Here is a 27,125-nt window from a genome sequence, read left to right on the forward strand (position 1 = left end):
CGGAAACGGTGGCTGAGCGGAGCCGGTGACCGCAGGGCGGGCGGGACACGCGTCCGCCGGAGTGGGCCCCGTCTCCTGAGGAGGGTGAAAGACACCGACCCCACACTCGGTGTGCGTGAAGGGGAGCCTGCAGCGGGGGGAGCCTGCAGCGGGGGGAGCCTGCAGTGGCCCCGCCGGCGCTGGGGCGGGCCGTGGCGCACAGCCCGCCCCCGGGCATGGCTGTGACCCTGCGGGAGGGCATCTGCGTCTTCTATGACTTAGAGCTGGCGCAGATCCGTATTCTGCAAGAAGAAGGGCAGGAAGAGAGTTCAGAAAACAAAGCGACAGAGAAACCACCAGACACGCTCCTGATGGAGGTACAAGTTCTGGATAAGGTGAAAGTAGAGACATGTTGTTCGTTGTTCGCTGTTAGCTTGTACGGTCGCACCGATTTGGTTCTGTCTTAAGTATTAGTCAGTATTATTGTTTCTAAATTGCTGAGCTTAAGTATCTAGTCCGTAGTACATCCTTTTACAATTTCATCTCATTTTAAAAGGACAAACTAAAAGTTTAGGGTTTCTAGATTCAGAGGATATTCTGAGTTGGAAGAGACCCAGATTATCGAGATGATATTTAAGTGTTGAAATTCAGACCAGTTTTAAATTCAGTTCACCAGTTTCGTGCTATTTGGTTGGACAGCCTCAATCTCTTAAGTGGCCTCATGCAATTTCCCTTCTTAATTGAATTAGTTCAATACTGCAGTAGTTGTTAAAGCTGGGTATGTAATACAGTCCCATTTGAAATGAATTTTATTAAGAAAGGATATGCAAACGTTGTTATTTGTTCTGTACTAGCTATTATATTGGTTCTACAGTAAAATACTATTTTTTTCGGATAAAATTCATGCACCACTAGATAACTCCTGAGGTAGGTCATACTTAAGTTTAGCTAACACAAGAAGTATCACAACCTGGTTAATTGTTATATGACAAAGAAGGCATTACAATTAGTCTGCTGAAATCCTAAATTTGTTAAAAAACAGAGCATACTTCCCATTTTCTTTTAAAAGGTTGATGTACTGATATGAAATTTTAATATTTTCTTTAAAAAAATAAAGGTACAGGTTTCTGTGTTCTTAGTGATGTAATCTTAAAATGATGCTCTGAAATTTAGATAAAATCTTGAAGAGGTAGGGCACAATTTTAGTAATTGTTCACTTACCAGTTAGGCTGCTGTATGGTAAATGCAAATGTTTTGTTGCAGTTTTGTCCATCACATGTAAGACTGAAAATCAGAATGAATTGATAGCTTGCATTTTGTTGACTGCTCAGTTGATTTGCCACTACTGACTGCCTTTGATTGAGAAAGTTGTAAAACATACTCTTTTTTAAAATAGATTGACAGAGATAATGATGCCGTTGCATTTGAAAATAACATCCAGCAACTGAGCCCATCTGCAGAGGGGGAAGGAAAGGAAGTTTTTTCCACTGTTGGGGAAACAAAGAGTCAGAGCTGCAAAGGGGGTGATGATTTGTCAGAGTTACTCAGTGAAAGTAAAGAGCAGGAATATCCAACTGCACCAGAACAAAGAGTTGTAAGAAATCTCAAGAATCTAAAATTTGTGGCTTGTGCTCCACATCAGGAAAAAGGTAAAAAGTTAATAATCTTTGTAGTTCATTTTTAGTTAAGGCATGTTAAGTGAGATTTTGAACCAAGGTTGAAATTTTACATTAAATGCTCACAGTGGTAGTTGTTAAGTTTAGATTAGGTTAAGTCTTAACATTCTGTGGAAACTTGGAAGAAGAAATAATACCTTCCAGCCCTAAGTGCTTGAAGACCTTGTTCAGGCTGATGTCATCTGCCTTGTGTTCAGGAGAGACATTTTGGATGGCATTTAGAAATTAAGGGTCTTTTGAGCAGTGTGTGGTATTTGAAACCTCCAGGGAGATTTCAAAGTTAATATTGTATAAATGCCTTTGAATAAACCTAGTAATTTATTTAATCTCTTGATTCACTCATTCAGCTTCAAAAATCTGCATGTTTGAAGGTTTATGGTTGAGCTTAGAGTGGCTCCACGTTGCCAGCCCAGGGTGGTGGGCAAGTATCAGTCAATACCTGTCAGCAAAGCCTTTTCCAGAACCTAAATAAAAGTAACAGGAAATGGCTGATTTAAGATGTTAGAAACCTAAAAGTATGGTACAGAAGTTAAGGACTGACTCAGAAGGGAACAGATAAGCATCTGTTTCCCTAGAAACTGTGTGTGTGTACTGTAAAAGTCGGATGACATCAATGATGTTGAGTCTGTAAATGTGTGTTGTATCTGGAAGTTAAGGTATTTTGGCCGAGGTTCTCTATGGATACCGTACAAATTGTTAACGTCCCCTGTTTTAGTTACAGCCTTTATAGGGAGCACATTTGAGCAGTTTTAACAAAGCTAACAATGTTCCTTTGTGTGGGCGTGAATCCACAATGAATAAATGACAATAAAGTGGTTTTGTTTGCTGTTACTGAAGTGAAGTGTTATCTGCACATCTCTGTGTGGTATAAAGCATTGTAAAAAATGCATTTTGGTCTCAGCATGAAAATCATTACAGAGAGCACACTTGGGAGCAGAGACAACTGTTCTGGAACGACTCTTCAAATATGACGTATTTGCCATTTCACAGTTTCAAATCTTCTTCATAACTGAAAGTGTTGCACATTCATTACTGTTGTGCTACCAACTTTATTCTATGACTTCTTAAAATAACTGATTTTTTCCCCTCAAATTCAACCAGTAATTTTAAAAAGGCTTTTACATCATGATTTTTTTATATGCACTTTGCAGATTCAGGAGCACCAGAAAGCTCCTGGGAACAGCTTAACCTGCCATTTCTAAATCTTTGAATAAACTTACTTAGTGCTAATTACACAGTTGTTATCAAGAAGTTTGTTGCACAGGTTGTAAGTCTTGATGATGGTATCAAGAGAGGAAGTCTCATCCTGTCTTGGAGGTGGCAGCTAGGGTAGGAGTTAAGCTTCCTGGAATTAGGTTCTAAACTGTTTCACTAACAAATAACACAATTTTGGGGTCAAATCACTTAAGTCTTAATGAAGTCCTTTGATGTAGAAATTTGAAATAGTTTTACCTAGACTAGAGGGGCTCTTTAGAAATTGGTAATATTTTTTGAAAACTAGTCATTATTTTGTGGCATGTACAGTGTAAATCTGTCTTTGTTCCAGCAGGAGAAAAAGAATGTTTCAACTGTTTTTTCTGTACATTCACCTCAGTCAAATTATCAAGTCTTAGGCGTCATTTGAAAACCCATTCAGATGAGAAACGTCACGTGTGTCACCTCTGCCTGAAGGCCTTCCGTACAGCAACTCTGCTGCATAACCACGTGAACACACACACAGGTACCTGATGCTTGAAAATACTTCATGTTCCATACTATCTTCAAAATTGAATTAACAGTCAAGTGACTTTGCCTCGGAGCTGTGTTCTGTGATCATTTTATGCTCAGAAATTCCTCTGATTTTCTTTGGCGTTCCACACTGAAAAGACGTGGTCTGTAGTTGGAAACTCTCTGTGTGGGTATTTGTTTATTTTGTTTAGTACCATTCTAACAGTTCTTGTCAGCTGAACAGTGACTTCAGTTGTACTTCATTCCTACGTGCAGAATAGAATTTTCTGTGATGTTTTCATTTTCCTGTATAAATACATGAAGCAAAATGATAAACTGTATTTATTATAAACTTATTGTGTGCATCTATGTGGAAGAAATTCTTCTCTGTGAGGGTGGTGAGGCCCTGGCACAGGTTGCCCAGAGAAGCTGTGGATGCCCCATCCCTGGAAGTGCCAGCTTGGACAGAGCTTGGAGCAACCTGGGATAGTGGAAGGTGTCGCTGCCCGTGGCAAGGGGTAGAACAAAATGAACTTTAAGGTCCCTTCCAACCCAAATCATTCTATGATTTATTGTATATAAAAAGTCAGAATATCAGAAAAGGTTCTATTAAAAAATTCTACATGTTGATTTAAGGCAGACAGATCACATTGCTGTGTTTTTAAATAAAATTCTAATGGTGTATTCTTGCAGGGAACAAACCCCATAAATGCAGTGAGTGTGACAGAGCATTTGTGACCCGGGGGGAGCTTTCACGACACAGGAGGTACAAACACACTTTAGAGAAGCCTTTCAAGTGCACAGTATGTGAATACTCCAGTGTTGAAGTAAGTACAACCTTACTGAATCTTTTGGGAGGGTTTGGAGGCTTTCATGTGCCAAGATTTTAATGTACACAGAATTTTTGCCCAGATTTTTAATCTTGAGAAGTCCAGGCTCTGCTGATCTCCTTGGACACACTGATGGATTGTGTTTATGTGTTATGTTGCTGCAGTGTTACTGCAAGGTGGCTGATGGCGACAACTTTGTGGTGCCATGAATTTCATTTCATTTGTGTGCACATCTTTTCATCCCCATCACCCTGAAGAGAAGGAACAAGTAACCTGAATTTCTGGAACCCTCATTTGGTCCATGTAGTGATATTTGCAAATGTGTTGCTCCAAATTAATATTCATACAGTTATCTAGGGGTTTTTAACTAGTTGCATTTTAAGAGCATTTTCTTTTTTGTGACGCTAAAATTGCTGCTAGACTTTTTGGTCCTACACAAGCATTCTTGGTCCTCATTTACACTACATTCCATGTACTGTAGGACAGTACCAGCTAATGTCTAAAATGAAGCTCATATATTATGTTTGTACACTTGATGATGTTTGGGGTTTTTTCCAGGATTGGAATTTTCTTAATCAAGAGATAAAAACCTTAGAGTCTGCTTAAGGGTGCACTTCAAAATTGCAATTGAATTGGGTACACAGGCTTTCAGAAATGCACCTGTGATTGAATCACTGCCACAGTTTAGTGGATGTTCAATATCTGAATTTGTGCTGTGTCCAGATCTAAAGCTGTAAGCAAGCCTGAACTTTATTCCATGCACCTTATCTTAATAATTAGATTTTGGATAGCTTGCATCTTAAAAAACTGTGACAGCTGATATTAAATTACCCTGTTCTTTCCCTTGTTTCAATAAGGAGCTATTCAGCATTCACTGCTGTTACAGAACTCTCATTCCTGTAAGCTTTACTTGAATGAAAAAGCTGAAGGAGCTCTCTAGTACTTCTATGCAAATTATTTGACTTTTGGTAGCAAAGGTTGGCAGTCATGTTTAATTTTATTTAAGTGAATCGAGGTGTAGATTTGAAGGAATCTAGCAGTGAATTCAATAATTGTGTTTATAAATGGAGGAACTGAACATGTGGTAACTCCTAATCACATACCTGCAGTATTTATGTAATACATATCAGAAAAATAGTATTAAAAAAGTAGAATTGAATTAAACTTTGCAATGGAAGTGATTCATTGGGACTTGAAGGTGAATAGACTCTGGATAATGAGCTGGGTCTTTCATTTATTTTCTTGAGTGTTTTCAAAGAATTTATGGTTTGTATATCCAAGTAGCCTGACAGTAGTAGGTATCCTCTTTTTAAAATTCTATCTTTTATGTTCCTATCATAAAATCTCCCATTTTGCTAATGAGGACATTAAACATGGAAGTAAGATATACTGGGGAAAGGGTGCAGAAGTGTCCTAAAACCACAGCAGGCTGATTGTGCAGGAAAAAAACATGGAGTGCTAATTCTGGGATTAATGCAATGCTTTAAATTGCCGTAGGTGTAGTATGTAAAATTGCTTATATTTTCATTAAATACATCTCTAGTGTAGATGTTACTTTAGAAAATCTCTTTATTTTTATCTGAGGCCAGCAAAATGAGACGCCACGTTCGTTCGCACACGGGAGAGCGGCCCTACCCCTGTGACCTGTGCAGCTATGCAAGCAAAGATGCCTATAAACTGAAAAGGCACATGTTAACTCACACAGGTAAGATTCTGGGGTAATGATCAAGTCTAGGGCCTCAGCTGCTTAATATTCATAGGATTTCATTTCAGCCTCAAAATTAGCCCTTTTTTATTTCTGATTTTGGGTAAAAACACACCGAAAAAACATGTTCTCTTTCGGTGTTCTGGATTTGGCTGTTGGAAGCCCAGCAGTGCTAGTAGTTAGTCTTGCCATTCTTCCTAAACCTTTTTTATATTAGAAAAATACTTCTTTTTCTGTGGATCAAGTTATCACTTCTATTTATCAATTACTTGATTTTACATGGAGATGTATCTGACGAGAGATTTTTAAATATCTGTTCAGAACATGGATATTGTTGTGACCCCAGACTGCCAGCAACTAATTTGGTCAACAAAGAATTAAATTGCTTGAATGTTGAAAGCAGCGTGTTCCTGTCATAGCTCTGTAACAAGCGAGTAATCTCAGAGGGCACTGGGTATCAATCCTATACTTCAGGGTTTAACTTGGCTCAATTATGATATGTAATTTGTGCTCTGATTAATGTTTTAGGTTGAATCAGAGTGTGACAGCGTGGTTTGAATCAAATTTTCCAAATATCTCCACTTGTCATGCATTGGTTCACATCTTGAGACTGTTTGGTGCAATTAAACTGACATTTTTTTATGAGAGTCAACCACAAGAGTCCAACTGGAAGAGTTCAAGAGTGTTACCCACTAGTGGCAAGGACTTTTTCCACAGAACCAGTCTGGAGTTGGTTCAAAGCTGTGCCAGTTGCCAGTGTTGATGTAATTTTTAATGATAGTCACACCTGATGTGGCTTTTTGGGGAAGAAAAGCAAGAAAATAATTTCCTAATTTCTCTCCCCACCATTATCAATGGCTGGTGGTGTATCACTCTTATCATGGTGGTCTACAGCTGTTGGCTTCCTCTCCTTGCATATTTGAGGATAATTCTGCATTTTTGTACATGAAGTATTCAAGGAAGAGTAGATGACAGTTAAAATAATTCCTGATTCATAGTTTAGAATTATATGTGTGGCTTTATACTTCATCAGTTTGACTTGTGGAGTCAGGAAAGCCAAGATTTTGTGTTGCAATCAGTTATGTAAACTTCTGGAAGCTTGTTTGGCCTTTTGTGCACTGTCAACTAATACTAACTTTTGGTTGGTCTGGGAACTGTTGCTGTTAGAACATGGATGTTGAGTTCTGTGGGAATTTGCATTTGTATCAAATAAGTAGAGTTTCTAAGCATATGTTATTTTAATTTTGTTTTAATAGGTGAAAAACACTATGAATGTTACATTTGCCAAGCCAGATTCACTCAAAGGGGTACCATGAAAATCCACATGTTACAGAAGCATGGAGAAAATGTGCCAAAACACCAGTGTCCACATTGTAGTACCTGTCTTTCCCGAAAAAGTGATTTGGGTGAGTTGAAGGGAAAACACTGAAAATAAAATGTGAAGATAAGTAGAGGTGAAATCTCTAATTTTCACAAAGTTTCACCAAAGACATAATATATGGCTTCGTATTATCACAGAATATTTTATGTAAAATGTATTCGTAGTTTTACAGGTAAGTTCCTCCTGCAAGGAGATGTGGTGACATCTTGTGGTTGATGTTTTAATTTGTTTAAAATGCAAAGTAGGAAAGATTTAGCTTTTTTTCTTTTTTTTTATTTGCTTGATATCTGTGGCACTGTGACCTTCTGTTTTTTCAGAAGTGTTGGAAGCAATACAGCTGACCAGTAACAACAAAACCTATATAAAATTTCAAGTTTCCAGAAATACATGAAAAAACTGTATTAAAACTGGAAAGTTTTTGAGTATTTGATTTGTTAAATTATTTCCGCTGAAATCAATCAGTTGCAGGCTTATAACCGCTTGATTTCTTTGGGAAGTTACAACATCTTGCTGCAACTTTAGTTTAATCTTAAACTAATTTGTCTGTTTTACCCCTACTGCAGAGAGCAGAGAAGGTTCTTTTGTGTTTTCCTCTACAAGATTTGCAGTATTCAGGGCCATGCACGGCTCAACTCTTGTTCAAAACTGTGGAAATAAAAACTTGAATGAATTGTTTTGAATAACTGTCCAGGTGTGCACCTGAGGAATCTGCATTCCTACATGGAAGAGGCAGTGAAGTGCAGGGACTGTGAAGCAGCTTTCCACGAGCGCTACGCTTTCCTTCAGCACAGGAAGACTCACAGGAATGAGAAAAGATTCAAGTGTGCTCAGTGCAGCTGCACATGTAACCAGGTATTTCAGTTCCCTGAGAAAATACTGATTCCTCTGGTGATGGTGTTGCCAGGTACAGTTGGCTTTGGGGTTATGTTTACCTTAAGAAAATAAAAACTTTTGTGACTGCAGTCCAACTGAAATAGTGCAGTGGTGCTTATTTCCAGGGTAAGTCCTTCACAAATAAACACTGAAATTGAAATGCTGGAAAGATGAGTCTATCTTCTTGATAAATCTTTTGTGCATGGGCTGCTTAGAAGCATAAAGTATGAGCAATCACTTTCAGGGATGTTGTGATACAGAACAAAATATAGTATTTGAGCCTGGAATGTGATTTTCAGCAATGATGCAGAGTAAATTCAGTCTGAACTAAAAAATTTATTTTAAAGAGTACTTTTAGGATAGCTAGGACCAGTTCAGCAAGGAAAGTAAGAAATTATTTTTCACTTCAAAACCGTATGCAGTGAGAACATTCTCTCATTTTGGGTTAACTGTGCCCACTTTAAAGTAAACGTGGCCCTTTTTCCACATACAGATTTTACATGTAAAACTTTATTTGCTTATCCAGGAACCAGAAAATGGTAACTTTTATTTTATACCCACCAAATGGCAATGTTCTTTTGAAGCAGAATTTTAATAGATATTCTGGAAAATCTTCAGGAGTTTTATGGAAGTTGTTAACTAAGTCAGTCTTCCAGTTAGTGTTCCAAAATTTGTCTGTCAGAACTGTATTTGCTTTGTGTGTGTTAAATTGCTTACATGGATTAATATTTGATTGATACATTTTTTTCTTCATTATGCTGACAGAGTAATATGTGTAAGCACGCTGAAAACTGTGGATTGGTGAGGGCAAAAACTGCTACACCCAGAAAAAGAAGCAAAGGCAAAAATAAAATCCACGAGAACCCGAAGTGTGTTAAGCCAGAAGGTAATCAGTGACTAAGTCAGAATTTAATCATGTAAATTAGAATCAAGACTAAAAGGCTAAGGCAGTGAATCTTCCCTGCTGCTTAATTACCGTTTCACAGTGAAGCTAATAATGGAAGAATACTTCAAAATAGGCTTTATGGTGTGTCAGAAATTCTTGTCATGTGAGTTGGGTCATTGCACAGGTACCATCTTGGGCTGTTCCCTGCTCCTGCAAATGAGTTCCTAAACTCCCTTCTTAGCAATGCTTTCAGGTGGTTTTTGTGGAGTAAGAGACAAGAATGGAGATACACCTTAGGCCTAGATGTCCCTAAACCTCACCTTTTGGTGTATCAGATTGTGTCTGCACTGAGAGAAAATTTGACATGGCGAAAAGAAGAAATGTTGGAACTTTTCTGAATCTAATGAATATATATCAGCAGCTGAGTTTACATTAGCATTGACACTTCTGTTTTCACTGGTGAGGCTGTAATGGTATGGTTAGAGAGAAGTGTTACAGCTGCAGTGTTTGTGTTTTTTCAGTAATTAGATTTTGCTGTTTATTAATGTTTTCCTACATGCAAACAATTCCTTTTGATATCTTGTAAATACCTTCATCTGAAAGCTTGATTTTCTAGAGCTGTGAGAACGTATCTTCAGATGCTGTTCATGCAAATATTCAGTTCATTAATTGACTCACACAAAACCTAAAAATTTCTGTGCTGTTTCAGAAGGTTTTTCCCCAAAGTTGACATTTGCAAGTATTTATATATCACTGTCCACTTCTCGCACAACTTGAAGGGGCCTGTGGGTTCCTCAGTGTGGCTTTGCAGATGATGACTTGTGAGACTGGGGCTGTTGCTAATAATTAAAAAAGAAAAAGGATGCATATGATAATTAAATTTCCAGTTAAATAATGCTTCATTTTCCTCTGATGAGAATACCACACTCAGTAACATGGCTTGTAATGTAATAGTCAACAAAAGATACATTGATTCCCCAAGTGAAGTGTAAGATAAAAGATGTGCTGTAGTTACATATTGGTAGCATTTTCTCCACTAGATTAAACTACATACTTGTTAAATTTATTGAAATATTTACTTGTCTTTCTGGTTAATCATCCCAGTATTTAATTTTCTTTTCAAAGTTGCCCTGAAATCATTCCAAGATGACTCTACTGTGAGAAATGAACATTGTGCCAGTGAGATTGTTCCTGTTTTAGATGGGACAGAAACAGCAGCTCCGAGGGAACACAAAACAGAAGCAACTCATGAAGTGGATTCTCAACATCAAGGACAAATAATGCACAAACAGACTGGTCTTCCTTGTTCTCAGTAGTTGTAACTGAACAGTTCAAAGTGTGGAACTACCTCCAGTTAGAAAGGTAGAAAAGATGCTAGTTGGAAGCTGTTGAAGCCTTTCCGTGCTCGTGTTTCTTCCTGCTGCAGTTTCTACTGTGCAGCCTAAGTACCATTGCAAAGTGTGAAAGTTAGAGGGGACCTTCAGCTGGTTTCTTACATACATGTAATAACAGAATGGGAGAAAACAGCTCATTTCAGGGTCATTTATTAAAGAATGGGTAGGTTTTTTCACCTTGCATTCGTTTTTTTCCAGCTTTACTCACAGAATTGCAGACTGATCTGAGGCAAATTTATCCCTCAGTATCACTGAGAGCTGCCTGAATTTTGGTGTTTTTCAGTGTTTATACTTGGCTGAGGTGAGCACATGAAAGACAATGATTTTTTTTAATGCAAGAAAACATTTACTAAATCTCCTTTCTACAAACACTTTGGTTTCCAATAGAATTCATGATGCAGTAGAATGCGTGACACAAATTTCTGAAAAAGCACCGTTTTTTATGCCTCACACTATTAGTAATCAGAAACTAATTTTTTGTCTGAATTTTTATCATCTCAGTTAGCTGGGCAGACAGAGCTGCATGACAAAAATGAAGCAGGAACAGGGTGTCAGAAAAGTGTGGGTGAACCCCACATTCTGGGAATGCAGAACCTTTTGTGACCTTAAGCTGACTGTTTTTTGAATGCAGGTGGGTTCTCTTTTTTTTTTTATCCCTCCTTTAAACAGCTTTGCAAGTGTTCCATGTAAGTTTGTGATCCTCGGTTTAGCACCAGATCCAAACCACACCCACAACTTTGATTTTAATTAGCTCTTCAATAAAGCACAATTGCATTATTTACGAAAGTTCATGTTTATAGTAGACTTAAAAATCAAAAAAATTTAACTGACAAATAAAATTCTCTAATGTTCCTTAGGTTATAAGAACTACTGGGTTTAACTCAATAATTACTAGAGTCATTACAGTAAGTACTATTAATTTTTATGATTCATTACAATGATCACAATTGCCATTTATGCACTGCTCACACATTTTTTTTTGTCATTTATAATTAATACTTGGAAACCTGCTCGTAAAATCTTAAATACTTTTAAAATATTCATCTTTAATGCTGCTATTCTTACGTTACATTTAATTACAAATAAGCCCAGCATAACTAACAAATATTAATAATATTAGGTCATGTAACAAGTAAATTTAATTGAAATGTCAAGCCCTCATCCCAATTTCAAGATTAACATCTGTGTTTAGCTTTGTTATGGAATTTGACCAGTATTAAATGGTTTGGGTTTGCACGTTGGGCAAGCTGTGGTTGCTGGTTCTGCTGATGTGGTCAGGGGCAGAGAATTCCTGTGCTGTGCACTCCAGGTGAGCTGAAGTCTGAGACAACTGCAACTTTAAACTTTTTTTACTTTGAATAGCGTGTTAAAAATGAAACCTAGTTAGTTTATTAAAATAACAGCTTTATCTTATAATTGGTAGTGTCTACATGCCTGTTCTAGGATAACTTCTTTAATTCAGCTGCTGTTCCAAGCCAGTGCCAGGAGCTTTAGCTGCCACACAGTGTCCCCAGTATCTCTGTGCTCACGGTGAGCAGATGAAGAAGAATGTTGGTATTAGCAGGAGATAATTGCTGTTTACAGCAAATAATCCATTTGTCTCAGAGACCACACCAAAGGCCTCATTGAGACCTTCATCAATCAGCTCAGTCAAACACATGAACAGGAATTACAGTTTGGTAATAGAAACCTTGTCCAGTTTTGTAGCAAACCTGAGAAGTCAGAGGGCTTGAATTCATCGAAATTTCTCATTGGTTTTGTCTCTCCATTACAGAGCTGTTACTTGAGTGTTTATAAATGTTCATATTTATTGGTTTGTGTCTGTTTCCATACTGGTAAAATGTCCGTAAGTTCATTTGTTCTTCCAGTCACAGGACTTAAGAATACTTTTGTTCATGATAATTGCTTAAATAATATGGTTAACTTTATTCTTGTTGTGCTGTCTCCATTTCTGTTATAAATTATAAGCAGCAGATTTTTTGTTAAAATTAATTTTAGAAGTTGTTTAAATTCCTTGATCAATTTGCTGAATATATATTGTTCATTTGAATTGTTAATAACAAAGCTGACTCATCCTGTGCTGACATCTAAAAATCAGACTACATAAAGTGGAATGTGAATGTAGTAATAAAAGGTATTTTTATCTCTGAACTTTCAAATTATTATTTCAGTAGTTAGAAGCTAAAATGTGTCATTTTGGAAATCAAGGAAGAATGCTTTGACCTCCTCAGGAGCCATTCCTAGTGGCCACATGCTTTTTAACAGCAATGATTGTTCTTCATGATTAAGAATTTGCATAACTATGCAAATGCAAATATTTGCATCGCTATTCTGATTTATATTTTACAAAGATAATTTCATTGTATTGCTCACATATTTTAGACCAGTAGGTATGTATTAATATCTTTTAAAGCAATACATATTCTGAACAGATACCAAATTTAAAATACTTTAATTTACTAATTGTGGAGGAGTTGTTAAATACACAGGAATTATTCATGTCTGAAACAGATAGTGCTGGAGTGTTCTGTAGCATTACGTAACAGTGTTCTGAGATAATCCAGTTATTTGGGAAAGAAGAGGAAACTTGCATTCTGAGTTTCCTCTGCAAGCTGAAATTGTCTACACTTTAAATAGTTAATGTGTGAGGAAATTTAGTTTGCACAGACCCAGCAGATAGAAAGCAGAGAAAGTTAAAACAGGCCTTTGGATACATTTTTTTTACTATTTATGCTCTGTAATAAAAGAGACTTGACACAGCACAGGAGTAGCTTCAATGACGCTAAAATGTGACGTGTGACGTTGTGGAAGTGATGTGTCAGTTGGAATGAATTGCGTTCTGAAATTTGGGACAATCGCTCTCAAAAGCATCCTGGACTCTGCCGACGGGATGAGAAGGAGCCGAGGCTGGAAGTTGGCTCTGGTGTTCCTGCAGGGAGAGTTCACGGGCAGTGCTGCTCCGGGAGCGGTCCTTCCTGGTGCGGGTCCCGGAGCGGTCATTCCCGGTGCTGTGTCCCAGAGCGGTCATTCCCAGTGTTGTGTCCCGGAGCGGTCCTTCCTGGTGCGGGTCCCGGAGCGGTCATTCCCGGTGCTGCTCCCAGAGCGGTCATTCCCGGTGCTGTGTCCCAGAGCTGTCATTCCCAGTGTTGTGTCCCGGAGCGGTCATTCCCGGTGCTGCTCCCGGAGCGGTCCCTCCCGCTGTTTGCTGTGTCCCGGAGCGGTCATTCCCGGTGCTGTGTCCCGGAGCGGTCATTCCCGGTGCTGCTCCCAGAGCGGTCATTCCCGGTGCTGTGTCCCGGAGCGGGCATTCCCGGTGCTGCTCCCAGAGCGGTCCTTCCCGGCGCTGCCCGCAGGTGGCAGCACGGGGCCGCCGCCGTGGGAGCTCAAGGGAAGCCGCTCCGAGCTGCTGGAATTGCTGCCTCAGTTTCCCTCGGCCCGTCCCTCCATCACTTTGGCCATGTCCGGGCGATATAAAAAGAGCTGGTTTCTTTCCCTTAGCAGGCTACAAAGTGTTGTCACCCCAAGCAGGAGTGAGGATGGGGAGAGCGCTGCTGTCTTCTGCTGAAGCCCAGCTGGGATAGGATGAGGCTGCCTTGTTGTGCCTGGAATGGGACTTTTCTCCCGCTGGGGCTGGCACAGGCTCAGCTGGTCCCTCCACGTTCGCTGGCTGTGACACCTCTTCAGCCCTGCAGTGCCTTTGCTGTGTTTGTGTTTTCCCTTTGGCTGAGTTGGCTCCATGGAAGGTGAGGTTGGTGCCGCCAGTGCAAGGCAGGCGCAGGGAGTCTGCACTAGGGCGTGTTAATATATTTTCTGTTGCTGATAAATGTTTTTAACGTATCAGGATAGTTACTGTTTGTTGCTAATTTAAGCATCTTATCTAAGAAATCTTTACTTAAAGAGATTTTAGGGCTTTAAACAAGCAACAGATTTGTTAGGTAAATTTTAAAGTAAGTCCTTTAAGGTGAGGTGAAGTGGGCACACAGGCCATGAGGAGTGAGCTGGCCTTTTGATAAAGGAAGAGCTTGTCAAATCCAGTAGATTTCTTTTGTATGCTCCAAGTGTGGAAATCTCACAACAGTGTGGAAATGGTGCTCAGTGAGTGTCACCACAAGGACTAGGAGTTCTCATGCTGTGATGTAACATTTTGCCATGAGATGGTCTTTAGTCACTGTTTAAGTGTTATTCCTCATATTCTAAGAGTATATGAGGAAATGGTGGATTTCCAGCTGATTTCCATTTTTGTGACTGTTCCAAGAAATTTTCTTGAATTGTCATCTTAACGTTCCTGTCATCCTCTCCTTTGTATCCAAACTAGTCTCTTTCCTGTCTTTCAAATCTTTTTGCTGACTGCTGAGTCTGGATCGGGGAAACGTGTCTGCTGTCTGTCGGCACATTCCTGAAGATCTTTGCTGTGATAACTTTTTTGTTAGTTACATGAGTTTGGTTATTTAACAATCTCACATCTATACTGCAAAGATAACTGACAAGAAATTAACAGATGGGAGTGTAATTGTTGTTGTTTTGAGGAAGCCTCTCCGTCTCTCAGCCATAGCTGTGTTGTCTCCATTGTGCAGATGAGAAAGATGACACAGAACAAAATGAATCTCTGATTTAATCCTCTTGCCTTCAGGAGCAATGAAACCCACTGATGATACAGTGTGCTGTGCTTATTACTACTTCAGTCTCACTAAACCAGAAATAGAAACCTGGGGTGCTGCAGCATGTGATGATTAAGTTACATTAGCAGAAGGTGGTGAGCAAATAGGCAAGGATCTAAAGACATAAAGCTAGTGCTGTTAATCACTGCCAGAGACATTAAAATCGGAATATTAAAGCTGAAATAACATTTATAACTTCTTAAAGGTCAGTGCTTAAGCTGGTAGGAAGGCACTGTGGCAGCATGACTAACAGCCATGGGCACGAGTGGCATGCAGCATCTTGGAAGGAGCAGACACAGGGTTTCATCTGGTGCTAATTGGAACGTCCAAAAAGGAGACACAGACTCTATAGTCTTAAGGCCTTTCTAAAGTAGGAACAGTGAAATGAAAAACACTTTCCTTTGCTACAAACAGAGGCCCCTTTTGCTGTGTTTCTCTGAATGCAGGCTCACTCCATGCAGTCCCTAATGGGTGACTGAATTATGGCTGGCAGGTTATGTATGGCTCTAGCAGTAACTTCCACTCAGTTTAATATCTCGGGTTTGTTTTGTTTAAGAAGCGGGATGTGCATTTGAAAGCAATTTGCATTAATACAGTATGTCTTCAGGCAAACATCATTCCCTGTTTTTAACAGCTTTCGAACTTTTAAACAGCCCAGCTATTGTTTGAAGTCAGTCACAGAAACAGCTGGGCTCTGTCTGGCGTTAGGGGTGTGAGTGTTACAAAATGGGAAAGCATTTTTGAACAGTTTTGGTTCAATCTGTTTTCACTTCGAATTGGCACTTGATAATGAATTTAGTTTCGATCTCCATCGGTAGTTGACTGTTTGAGTTGCCTCTCTAAATTATTTTATTTTTAGCTTTTGAGATTGGGGGTTTTTTTCCCAGATTGACTATTACTGGTTCTATCCCTGCCCTGTCCACATAACAACATCTGCAGCTAATGGGAGGAATGCAAAGGAGTGACACTGCTGATTGGTTTGATAAGAAAGAGCCTTGCTTTTATTACCAACTAATTAAGTGGTAGGTAGCAGCTAATGGTGATTATAATTAAGCCTGGAACTGCCATTCTTTTTCTGGAAGAGCTGTAAGCTGGGAGAACTAAGCTAAAGTCCCTTTAAGGCAAAGGTGATTTTTCCTTTAGTTACAGGAGCTGATCAGCTGTTTCACTGTAAAGTGAAAGTTGTAAAGCTGTTTATAGTTGGTATTTGCCAATCCCATTTTAAATGTCCTGCTGCTTGAATGGAGTTGTTTATCCCTTCATCATTTAGCTTTACTGACTGTGAATTGAAATTGTTTAATTTTACATGAGCTGTACCCTCCAGGCCATGCCCTCTGACAAAACTTTTGCAGGAGTTTTGCTTCAGTAAAAATTGTGGGATAATAAATGTCATAATAGTGTTAAGGTAAGGCTGTGGTTCATCTTTGCAGAGGTGTAAGTTTATAGTAAATTCAGTTAGTTCAGTGAATTCATTCTATTCTAGTTAGAGGCAAAGTGAGACAGCTGTCTCTTCTTTTGGGGCAAACTTCCAAAGAGTGATGCACAACCAACAAACCCCACCTTTCAAGATGAGGCAATGCACCTACCTGTACTTTGGATACAAAGTGATATTTTTCTGTTTTCCTCTCAATGCCTCTGAGGGATGCAGGAGCATCCAGGGTGCTGCTGCTCATCCTGCCAGGACAGCAGCCTGGAGGGAGTTGCAGTTCCTGCCAGGGCTGCCCCTCTGCAGGGAGGGCACAGTGGGCAGCCAGGCTGTGCTTCAGGGGGTTCCTCCTCTCAGAAGCAGCTGATGAGTGCAAACAATAAAACTGCTTTCCCCATCTGGTGATGGAGACTGACGGTTCGTAGGGGATGAGTCAAAGGTCACTGATGAGAAGATCCATCCAGATAATTGCTGTAATTGCACCCTGAGGATGCAGCTCCTCTCGAAGAGCATCAGGCAGTGACTGTTGGTAAATCTATACTTGGCAGTGAACTTCATCCTAGGCTTTAAATCAAGGAAGTTCCTTCATGAGATATAAATGGAGAAAGTTATTTTGATTTTTTCTTCCTCAATCCAACCATGTTTTCTCTTGTTGGTAGGTGAATAAGGAAATAGTGCCATTATGAAACAGGGAAGTAATTGTGATTTAAACATAAAATTACCATTTAGTGTTAAATCCTTTGATGAATACACAAGCTGTTGTTACTTCACAACAAATATCAATAGGCAGCATGAATGACTATACATAATTCATAGTATTTAACTTGAAATATTGCATCTTCTTCTTACAGTGATTGATTCATTTTTCCTGAGTTTGTCCAGTGGCTTCATTACAATTTAATACAAAAACCTTTTCTGTTGGAGAGTGAACAGTAACAGAACACAAGCAGCAGCCCTGCCACAAAATTAACTTTTTTTCCACCCTTTCACGAGGCCCTGAAATCCAAAAGCTTTGTGGTTGCATTGCTGAGTGAAACTAGGGAAATAACACCATTATCAGTCAGTCAGCCCTTGGCAGTTAGGACTTTATTACGTGAGGAATAAGAAATACTAAACAGAGGTTGTGCTCAGTAAGAAGGAATTGAAAAGGCAGGAGTTAAATACAACAATCAGACTGTGGTTTTTTTTACCTCAAACTTCCTATTTTAATAGACTCTTTCTTTGCCCATAGGGAAATTTCTCTTATACCAGAGAGGCCAAAGGGATGGGAAGCAAAAATCTTTGCTCATGCAAGAAGCTGCAGTGTTTGTTTTCTGTCAAAGCTCCACAAAGGATTGTGATTACCCAACCACTGGTGAGGAAGGTGAGTGAGCATCCAGCATTGCATGAGCCTGTTTATGGCCAGGCATTTTCATTCCCTCTCAGGCTGTGTGTGCCCTGGATCAGTTTTCTGTGGTTCCCAGAGGCTGACAGAATGAAGAAGTGCAGGGGTAACCTGGCGTTGCTCTGAACAAAGGCCGGTTCCTCTCCAGTGCTCTCTGGGGCTGGTTTGCAGGTTCAGGCATGTTCCTTCAGACCCACACTGACACACAGGCAGGGGCAGAAGAACATTTTCTGGAAAGTGCTGTCATGGTTTTTAATCTGCTGTTGTTTCCTCCTTCCTGGATTTTTCTGTACCGGCTCCAAGGCAGTGTGATAGGGAGAAGCTGTCTCTAAACACTGTAGGGATAACTTATCCAGTCAGGTTTCGTTTTTATTCAGTGAAATTGCTGGGATTTTCCACACTGATAAAAGCTGTGCTGTCAGAGACACAATGGTTTTACATCATATACCTCTCATGCAAGTATTAATTTAAACTTGTCCTTACTATTATGAAATAAGTAGGTAGCAGCATGGTCTTGTGCCAGCACAGATTAGTACATTTGTAATTAGATTAGTACAAATTGTTTATAGGTTTCAGACTCCTCTTAGTCCAGTAGAATATGCATGCAGGCTGTAAAATTGCTTTCTTTGCTGGAAATTCCTTTGAAATAACAAATGTGTGGTTCAGAATAGAATTTTACATTTTTTACATTAGTTCAATAACAACAATAATCTGATATTGTGGTCATTGTTTACGCCTTTTGCCATTTATTCATCAAAACAGAAAGCAGTATTTTGTGCCTACCAGAGATCTTGGTATTTGTTTATGATTCATTCAGTGTCTATAATTCAAATGTACTCCTGAAAGTCTCCCCAAAGCTCTCGCTCGTGGGAAACCAGCAGGCTTACACCAAACATATCTGTCACTACTAAAAGCTATTTGATAAGAGACTTGGGAAAAAATCTTCTTAAAATACAGCAGAAGAGAACTGCAAAAACCAGAGTTCTTGAGTCAACTGCTGCACAGGAGCTCTGGCAGCTATTTTTGCTGGGAGTGCTTTGGGTGGAAGACAAACATGGTCAAATTAGCTAAAATGCTGGAAGTTCAGTCAAGGATACTGCCTTAAATAGTTTACCCAGAAAAGGACAAGGCTTTCTTAGGGCAGCCCCTTCAGAATTCCAATGGCAGTTGCAATTTCTAATAAGTAAATATCAAATATAGTAATTTTTCTGTGAATTTGTTTTACGAGAGATTATTGGAATGTTTCGAGGTCAAATTCAGCCCTCCTAACTATGAAATACTCACTAGGAAAAATATATATCTGAGAGTAGACCTTGATTAATATTGTTGTTTTCCTCTTCTAGGTTGTATTTTTTTGCCATTCATGGCTATAGGTCACATAGCTGGAGGAAAAAAAGTATGGTAACAAGATGCTAAAATTTAAAGGAAAATGTGTTCACTCTTGACCTCCTTTTACTGTGTAGTGGTTTTTAGTTTTTGCCAAATATCTGCTATTTGACCTCTCTGGGGTATGATAATATTGACCTAAAGAGCACAGGAGATTATCTTTCAATGTAGGAATAAATTCAATATTTACTCATAAATATTTTTCATAGAGCCATAGAATACCAGGCTGGAAAGGACCTCAAGGATCATGATGGAACCTTTCTAGGCAAAAGCACAGCCTTGACAGGATGGCCCAGCATCCTGCCCAGCTGAATCTTAGAAGTGTCCAGCACTGGGGAATCCACCACTCCCCTAGGGAGATTTTTCCAATGGCTGATTGGAAATTTCTCATTGTGAGAAATTTCCCACTTGTGTCCAAGTGGAATCTCCCCAGGAGTAACTTGTACCCATTGCCACTTGTCTTTTCCATGTGACTCCCTGTAAAAAGGGAATTTCCATCCTCTTTATAGCCTGGAACGTGGTGAGGAGGTCTCCCTAAGCCTTCTTTTCTCAAGGGTGAACAACTCCAGTTCTCTCAGCCTGTCCTCATGGGGCAGCTTCCCAGTTCTTTGCTGATCTTTGTGGTCCTTCTCTGGACCCTCTCCAGCCTTTCCACATCCTTTTTGCATAGCAGGGGTCAAAACTGAACTCAGTATTTCAGGTGAGGCCTGACAAGTGCTGGATTGAGTGGGATGATGATTTTATCTCTGCTGGTGATGCCCTTGTTGGTGCAGCCCAGCATCCTGTTGGCTCTCTGCCACCACAGCTCCCTGGTCACCCATATTGATCTTTTTGGCCACCTGGACCCCCAGGTCCCTTTCCCCAGAAAGTGGCTCAATTGCTGGCTTATCCCTGGTTATCCCATCCACCTTTCCTGCTGCAGTGACCATAGACACACCTGACACTGCAGATATCCAGCCTTTCACTTGATCACCCCCCTGCTCTCCTCTCAAATCCCTTCAGCTGCCACGAAAGCTTTGTGGTAGTTCCCCAAATGCCATATGTGTGGGTGTGACCCCCCATCTGTTAATTAACATTTGCATGCACAGACCAGTTTCTAATCACGTGGGTAGAGGGTGGCTGTACTCATCCCACTTCTAGGAAAGATTAATTCCCAAATGCCAGAAGTAGAAATAATGGAGTGAGTAATTCGTGGCGACCCCTTTGCCTCGCTGTGGGGTTGTGGTGGTCTCAGCAAAGGGTTAACAGGGGCTGTGCACAGCCAGCCCCTCACTGCCTCTGCTAAAGGAACATTAATTATAGAGAGCCCGAAGGATTCAGAGCTAAAAAGCCTAAAAAGCCTGAGTCGTATTTAAAACCAAGACAGTCAAATAACCGGTTGGATTTGATCGCTAATAAATTACTGTGTTCTGATGGTGAAATTCAGCAAGAGGGTGACAGTCAGATGGGGAGGTTGGCAGCAAAAGTTTTAAAAATAAATAGTCTTAAATTGCAGGAAATTACAGCAAGCAGCTCCTTGGAGTTATTTTCCTGCACGCATTGTGTGTCTGAGGAGGCAGGCAGCCTGCTGGCAAGCTTTTGACCTTTTGTGTGAGAAATAAAATATGCAGGTGCAATAGTGTGAGTGCACAACGGGGGACAGTGACTTTCAGCTGTGGTTTGAGCACTGGGGGCCCTGCAGGGCAGCCAGGAGTGCTCCAGATTAGCTCCATTAAACCTGAGAGCAGCACAAGGAGAGGCTGTGGCTGTGAAGGATTGCAGAATTTGTGTTTCCTACAAATATCCTTGTACTCCAAATCAGTAAATCAGCCGATGGAAGATTTGTGTTAAATGATCTTGCTGAGAACTGATCTGGTTCTCATATTGCCCTATTTATATTTCAGTCTGGAGTAACTCTTAGAGCAGTTGAGTTTAGTTCAAAGACATTGCTGCAACCATGATCTAACTCCCAGTTCCTTGTCTGAAAGGAAATCCATACCTGCATGGCAGGGACTTCCTCCCACTGTAATTATGTTCCAAATTCCTGAACCCTCTATGTAAATATGAATGAGAAGTGATGATTGTAAATGTAATGATGGTGCTGTAGGTAAAAAGGTGACAGTAATGTTGGGAATGTCAGCTGTGCAGTGGCTGGAGGAACAAGTCCCCTCAATTCTCCCTCTGCATCAGAAGTGCCAGATCCTGGATCTCTCTGGACAAAAGGAGTTGCTCCACTCAGATATTCAGTGTTTATCAGATCAGTGTCCATACAGACAAAACTGAGGAGTTCCAGTCATTCAGTTCGCACAGTTTAATGTTGTTGTTACTGCTCCAATGTTTGCCAGTTGTTTGGGCATGAAAAAATCACCAGTTTTTACTGTGGGAAAAACCCCCATGTTGTCCCAAACACTTCCCTGTCTTTATAAATCATAGAGGAACTTACACTGAGGATTCTGAACCCAAAGTTTTATCTACTGATAGATCACATTTAGAACCAATTTTTAGCTCCATGTTCTTATCAAAATACTCTTTTTAAAAAAATAAAGGATATGTTCTTGGAAGCTTAAATAACCTCCATAGAGAAATTTGTATCCGTGCAGTTTTTACAACTAAAACCAGTTCTAACTATTATCTGCTGGTGGCACCATTACACCAGAGGAATTTATTATCCAAGTCTTAAATGAAAACCTGCTACAGACTACACCTCTCAATTTGATTTAATGGGATTTTTTTTTTTTTTTATTTCTTCATAGTTTGGTGTCAGTTAAAGCAAGCCATTTTGTTGCCATTGGGCCTTTGTGGGTGACTTTTAAAGAAATGAGCTTCATAAGGAACCCGACCATGATGTAGCAGGGAAGAAAATTGTCTGGCAGAGTCACCTAAAGTAAGTGATCCTTTATCCTGTTTTTTTCTCTGCATCAGAAGTAATTCTACATTGAGTTTTATTCCCCTACTTTTTTTTTTTTTAATTTCAGAAATCTTCACTAAATAAATTTAAAAGCCATCTTAGATCATCTTTCATCTTTCAGATGCTGAGAATTAATCTCTGACACTTGATTTTTCTAATTTTGAGTGGGTAGAAACAGGTACATTAGGGTTTTTTCTGTGGGGTAACCACACAGACAAACCCATTATTTTTAGTTGGCAGATACAGTTATTTTGTTTTCTTCACAACCTTATATTGTCCTAATCTTTCATGTAATTTCCTAGACCTTTCCCTTATTGATATATATTTATACATAACTGTGTGAGCCACTTATATACCACACAACATAGTGGAGTTTGATTTTTCCCGTGGCTAGGAGAGCAATCACTTTCCACAGTATTTTTCCACACAGGTTTCTTCTAACTTTACTTTTTAGCTTAAAGTTACCAAGATTGAAAATTTTTAGTAGTTACCTAAATTAATCTTTGTCCTCCCTGGGAGACAAACATTTCTAATCAAATATATAATTGATTTTACTAATTCTGTTTTTCTTGCAAGGAACTGTTTGGTGCAATCTTCTTTGCTCAGAAATGGGAGAATCACACTACACTTCAGTCCAGTGTGAATGCCCTTACCCATGGCCCTGTATGAGAGAGAAAATGATTCAGTTCAAAAATCCTCATATAAAACCTGGTATTTTTCTGTTTCTCCCAATTTTAGAAAGCACAAATTCTCATCCCCCCATGTTGCTCTCTCTCCCTCCTCTGGTTGACGTTGCTTTATATCTGGGCAGAAGTAATTTGTGCAAGACACATTACTTATAGGACAGTGCCTAAAAATACATCTAAAGGTCACTGCACACCAGACAGAAGGCAGCACTTGTCCCAGCCACTCGCACTGAGAACGACAGGTCTTCGTTAATATTAATTGTGCATATTTTAAACAGTGCCTGCTTTAAAAATACATTGCACAAACATGCAGCAATGAGCGTTTTGTGAGCCCTGGGACTGGATAATGGAGGTCAGCTCTTCACTGATGATTTTAGGCATAAGTGTTTGCTGTTCTTATTGGGTTCCAGGTTTGTGAATTAGAGCCGTATTGTGCATCTGTTTCCAGGGAAGTGGGGTATATTTCCAAAAATACAAGTGAAATTAAGAATAGTAACAAAGATGTATAAAGTACTGAGAAAACTCAGAGCTAATGACTTGCACAAACATTCACCACGATTGTGCTTATAATAGTAAGCATGTACAGAGAACATGGGAAAACTCTGCTGGGAGAGCGAGGCCAGATCCCCTCCGTGCTCAGGAGAAGCTGAGCTGCCGTGAGGAGGTGGATCAGAGCCTCCTCAGTGTCCTGCTGCTCCCACAGCATCCAGCTGCCTTCCCGCAGCTCCTGGCCCAGGGATGCCTCGCTCTTTCCTGGCTCCCTCAGACCTTGGAAATGTTCCTCCAAAGGCAGTGGTGGCAGCTGCTCCATGGACTGACCTTAGGATCCACCTGGATTATCCCCAGGGTCATCTTCTTCCTTCCAGCTGGTGATGTGACACTGAAAAGTAGCTCCCTACACACAGTACACACACAGTCACCACTTGTGCCATCCCTTCTTGTGAGCCCAGGCAAAATCAAAAGGTATGATTCTCTCCTCAGGTGGACATTATCCAGGAATGATGTTTTTACTAAAACCATGGATTCTGAGTCTTTATATGTCTCCAGAGAAAAGGCTGCAATATTTGAAAGGCTCTATCAACATCAAACAAAGAAACCCTGGCACCTGGACACTGTTCACATCAAGGCCCTCTCACTTGAGCACGCTTGGTTTGTTTTGTAATTTATCCTTAATAAGAAAATGTTGAAAAGATCTAATTCTGGCTGGGCATCAAAGGCACTGGAGCTGTACATGGACAGCGTTGTTTATAATGTGACTGTGCTGTGTGGCAATTTACATCCCAAATTTTTGTTGCTATTGAGTATGGCCTTTTTTTCTTTTGAAAACTGGTGTATGAATGTGTTTACAATGGTAATTATTCACACAGAGTTAGAAGCAAAAAAAGATTGAAGTGTGGTGAAAGCAACAGCGTCACAAGGAAGGTGATGCTGTGTAGGTAAAGTCATTTCAGAACTTCCTGACATGTTAAGTTTATGAAGATGAACATTAATTCTGTTTTAGAAGAAGAATTGAGGTAGAACAGATGGGTTGGTTGCCAAGAAAATGGTTTGAAAGGAAGTAATGTGCACATTGACATTTCCTGCTTTTACATAATTATTTTTTAAATAACTTATGTAATTGCCTTGAGTGGAATGACTGTGTTCATTAGTGGGGTATGAAGACAAGCATTTCCAGCATCTCAGAAGGGCTGTCTTGTGCTGTACCTCTCTTCTGTTGCATTTAACCACCCCAGCACATGCTTTTATTTTGTTTTTGACAAAGCAATATGCCATGACTTGAACAAAACTCGAGCAGCATCTTTTGCTTGCCTTGTGCACAGCCTATTCCACCTGGAGGGGTTAAACGTGAGTGGCACTTTGTCCACCTTCCCACAGCTGCCCACTTGGGGTGGAAAATCATGGTCCTTACCCTCTCAGGGCACGAGTATCATCTCCCTCTTCCTCTGAGCACAATTTGTTGGCTCATCCCACTCTCCCTCCCTGAGAATAAAATCCACAAAGCAGGTCTTGGAACAGAGGATGTTGGTAGGTTGAAGGCCCAGGAATATTTTCCTCCCTGGCCCCTCTCAGTATTCATCCATGCCCTGTGTGCTGGGTATCTTCTCTCTGCTCCCAGATTTTCCCTGTGACAATCCCAGTTTCCTCCCTGAGCACACCCCCCCGCCTCACCCCCATCCCAAGCATCCTGTAGCTCTGCAAGCAGCGTTCTGCTGCCTTGTTTTCGAGTTCCACTTGAACATATGCTGCGTGTGGAGATGCTGATGGGCGGCAGCATCTGCTGCTCCAGCCAGAGCTGTGCTCCGCTTTGGAGGGTAATTACTGAGAGCCGTGCCCTGTGTTTGCCCACTATCTGCTCCTGCCAGGTCTTCGCCTTCCACAAACTGCCCATTATGTGGTGATGATAATTAAATCTCCCCTGCACCAGGCAGGTCTGAGCAGTGCATGAAGAGCCCTCCTTGTCCGTGCAGCTGCCAAGGAAGATGCAGCCCGTAATGATGCCGTAATCACCTGCCGGCTCCACAATGCCCGGCACCACCTATTTGTTCCCAAAGAGCTCTTTCAGCAGCTGTCAGATGTTAATGGCTTTCAGCTGCTGAAACAACCTGCGCCCTGTGCGAACCGGGGGACACATCATGGAAATGGGCATAAATATTCATGTGGAACTAACAAAACCAAAAGTGCGAGTGTGGGTATCAGAGTTCCAGTGTGGATGTGCTGTGATGGGTTTAGAGTGATGAATGCAGCGTGAATGTTTTGAAGTAACGTTGTTCTTTTTACACTTGTGAGAGAAAAAAACCCACTAAAGGTAGTGGGATTGCGGGGGCACGTGGGTAAGAGCAGGATTTGTGCCCCTGGGTGATGTAGGCAGTTCTGGGTTGGGCACTGCATCTGGGTGATGCACTGAAACTTGTTCCTGGAAGAAAGGAGCTGCTGTGTTTGCTCATCCTGTTTGCATCTCTCTTCTGAACCTGCTTATGAAGAATTGAAAGTTTCTCACCAGATCTGTGCTAGATGCTGATGGGACACAGAACCCCACAGGCTGAGTTCAGTGTTCTAGTTTCTAAAATAATTAATGTCAAGAATAGCAATGTATCTGATTTGGTCAAGAGCTGATAATTTCCCACCTTTCAGCACCCCAAAGCCTCAAATCTTTGACATCAGCATAGAAGTGTTGTGAGTCAGTCTCTTTAGACAGACTTTTACAAATTAATTCTGTCAATGTGTCTACATTGGATTTTTTAAACAATAACTTTGTTTGTAATGTGCTTTTACTTTTTCTTCAGATTCAGGATAGCCCTGCTGAGAGGGGTCAAGGCTGATGTTCTTCTTGAAACCCTTTGCTGGTGCATCAGAACCGTAAAGGTACATCAGAAGCCAGTGACACCCATTTAAATAATCATAAATTGGTGGTGATATCCTTCATTACCTTGAACAATTATCCGTATAGCCTGTATGTGTATATTTTTCTGGCGAAGAAGTCTTGTGAAAATAACGTTAATTCAGTGTCTCAGATAAAGAATATTTTAGTTAGAAATTGTTGTCATAATAGTTGCACAAAAGGCTTCAAATGTTCTGCAACTTGGTACAAATAAAATGTTCAAAGGTACAGGTGTTGTTCATGAGCCATCAAAGAGTTTTCCACTGCCACCACGGTGTTTTATTAAAATGAAAAGAAGAGAAAAGATAAAAACCAAAGCTCTGTGCTAATCTTTTCCTTTGTTGCTTGAGGGACATTTCAGTATAAAGTAGCAATTTCCATATCATTTGAATAGCAGTTGCAACCCATTGATGTTTAAAGTGAAATGTGCAGCTCCTGTAATCAGCAAAACAGATGCAAATGTCTTGTCTGTCTCAAAGTGCTGCTCCCTGCTTGCTGCCTCAATTAGATTTAGAGTGGAAAACACGATCAGATAATGGAAATCATGGGAGCGCCTCTTTCATCTCTTTGCTAGCAATAGTTTGTTCAAAAGCATTTGGGGTGAGCCTGGCTGGGTGCACATGAGGGTCCCTGCAGCATCACCACCCTCCTGAGCTGCAGAAGGTCCCGCAGAGCTTTGGAGGTGGGAGAGGGACGCATCTCCCCCCCCCCGCCCTCTTCCCTGACCCTGCCCCTGGGGACAGGAATGGCCTTTGAGTTCTGTTTATGCCCGGTGCCATCCCAGTGCAAGCCTCTGCACATTTTTGTAAATAAGCAATAGCAAAAATAAATGACATTTAGCATTTAGATCCCAGGCCTGTGGCTTTGGGGGTGCAGGGAGCAGTGTGG

General features: G+C 40.4%; 1 protein-coding gene and 1 long non-coding RNA gene across 6 annotated transcripts; both read left to right on the top strand.

Annotated features, from left to right (window-relative positions):
- Positions 1–6: 6 nt before the first annotated feature.
- Positions 7–12,582, top strand: CTCFL (CCCTC-binding factor like). 4 transcript variants are annotated; one of them, XM_017734722.1, is made up of 9 exons: positions 7–374; positions 1,376–1,628; positions 3,202–3,375; positions 4,056–4,189; positions 5,777–5,897; positions 7,154–7,303; positions 7,970–8,130; positions 8,917–9,037; positions 10,163–12,582. In XM_017734722.1, the coding sequence occupies exons 1-9, from the start codon at positions 216–218 to the stop codon at positions 10,351–10,353; spliced, it is 1,464 nt and encodes a 487-aa protein (XP_017590211.1). In that variant the 5' UTR covers positions 7–215; the 3' UTR covers positions 10,354–12,582. The 4 variants fall into 4 exon arrangements, with proteins under 4 accessions (XP_017590211.1, XP_017590217.1, XP_017590228.1 ...); XM_017734728.1 differs by having other exon boundaries at positions 3,205–3,375; XM_017734739.1 differs by having other exon boundaries at positions 3,250–3,375.
- Positions 12,583–13,652: 1,070 nt separating this feature from the next.
- LOC108446851 lies at positions 13,653–26,467 on the top strand. Of its 2 annotated transcripts, XR_001862169.1 has the most exons (5): positions 13,653–14,174; positions 17,747–17,878; positions 22,018–22,148; positions 23,840–24,007; positions 26,143–26,467. It is a non-coding gene; the product is annotated as an uncharacterized LOC108446851 (long non-coding RNA). The 2 variants fall into 2 exon arrangements; XR_001862167.1 differs by having other exon boundaries at positions 13,654–14,174; positions 23,840–26,467.
- The last annotated feature ends 658 nt before the right edge of the window (positions 26,468–27,125 follow it).

Source organism: Corvus brachyrhynchos, unplaced genomic scaffold (genome assembly GCF_000691975.1).
Source record: "Corvus brachyrhynchos isolate BGI_N302 unplaced genomic scaffold, ASM69197v1 scaffold10, whole genome shotgun sequence".
Taxonomy (NCBI): Eukaryota; Metazoa; Chordata; class Aves; order Passeriformes; family Corvidae; genus Corvus; species Corvus brachyrhynchos.

Coding starts and splice junctions, on each gene's coding strand:
- CTCFL (XM_017734722.1), top strand. CDS start 216: ATGGCTGTGACCCTGCGGGAGGGCATCTGCGTCTTCTATGACTTAGAG. Junction 3,376..4,055: donor CCACGTGAACACACACACAG/GTACCTGATGCT, acceptor GTATTCTTGCAG/GGAACAAACCCCATAAATGC. Junction 5,898..7,153: donor GCACATGTTAACTCACACAG/GTAAGATTCTGG, acceptor TTGTTTTAATAG/GTGAAAAACACTATGAATGT.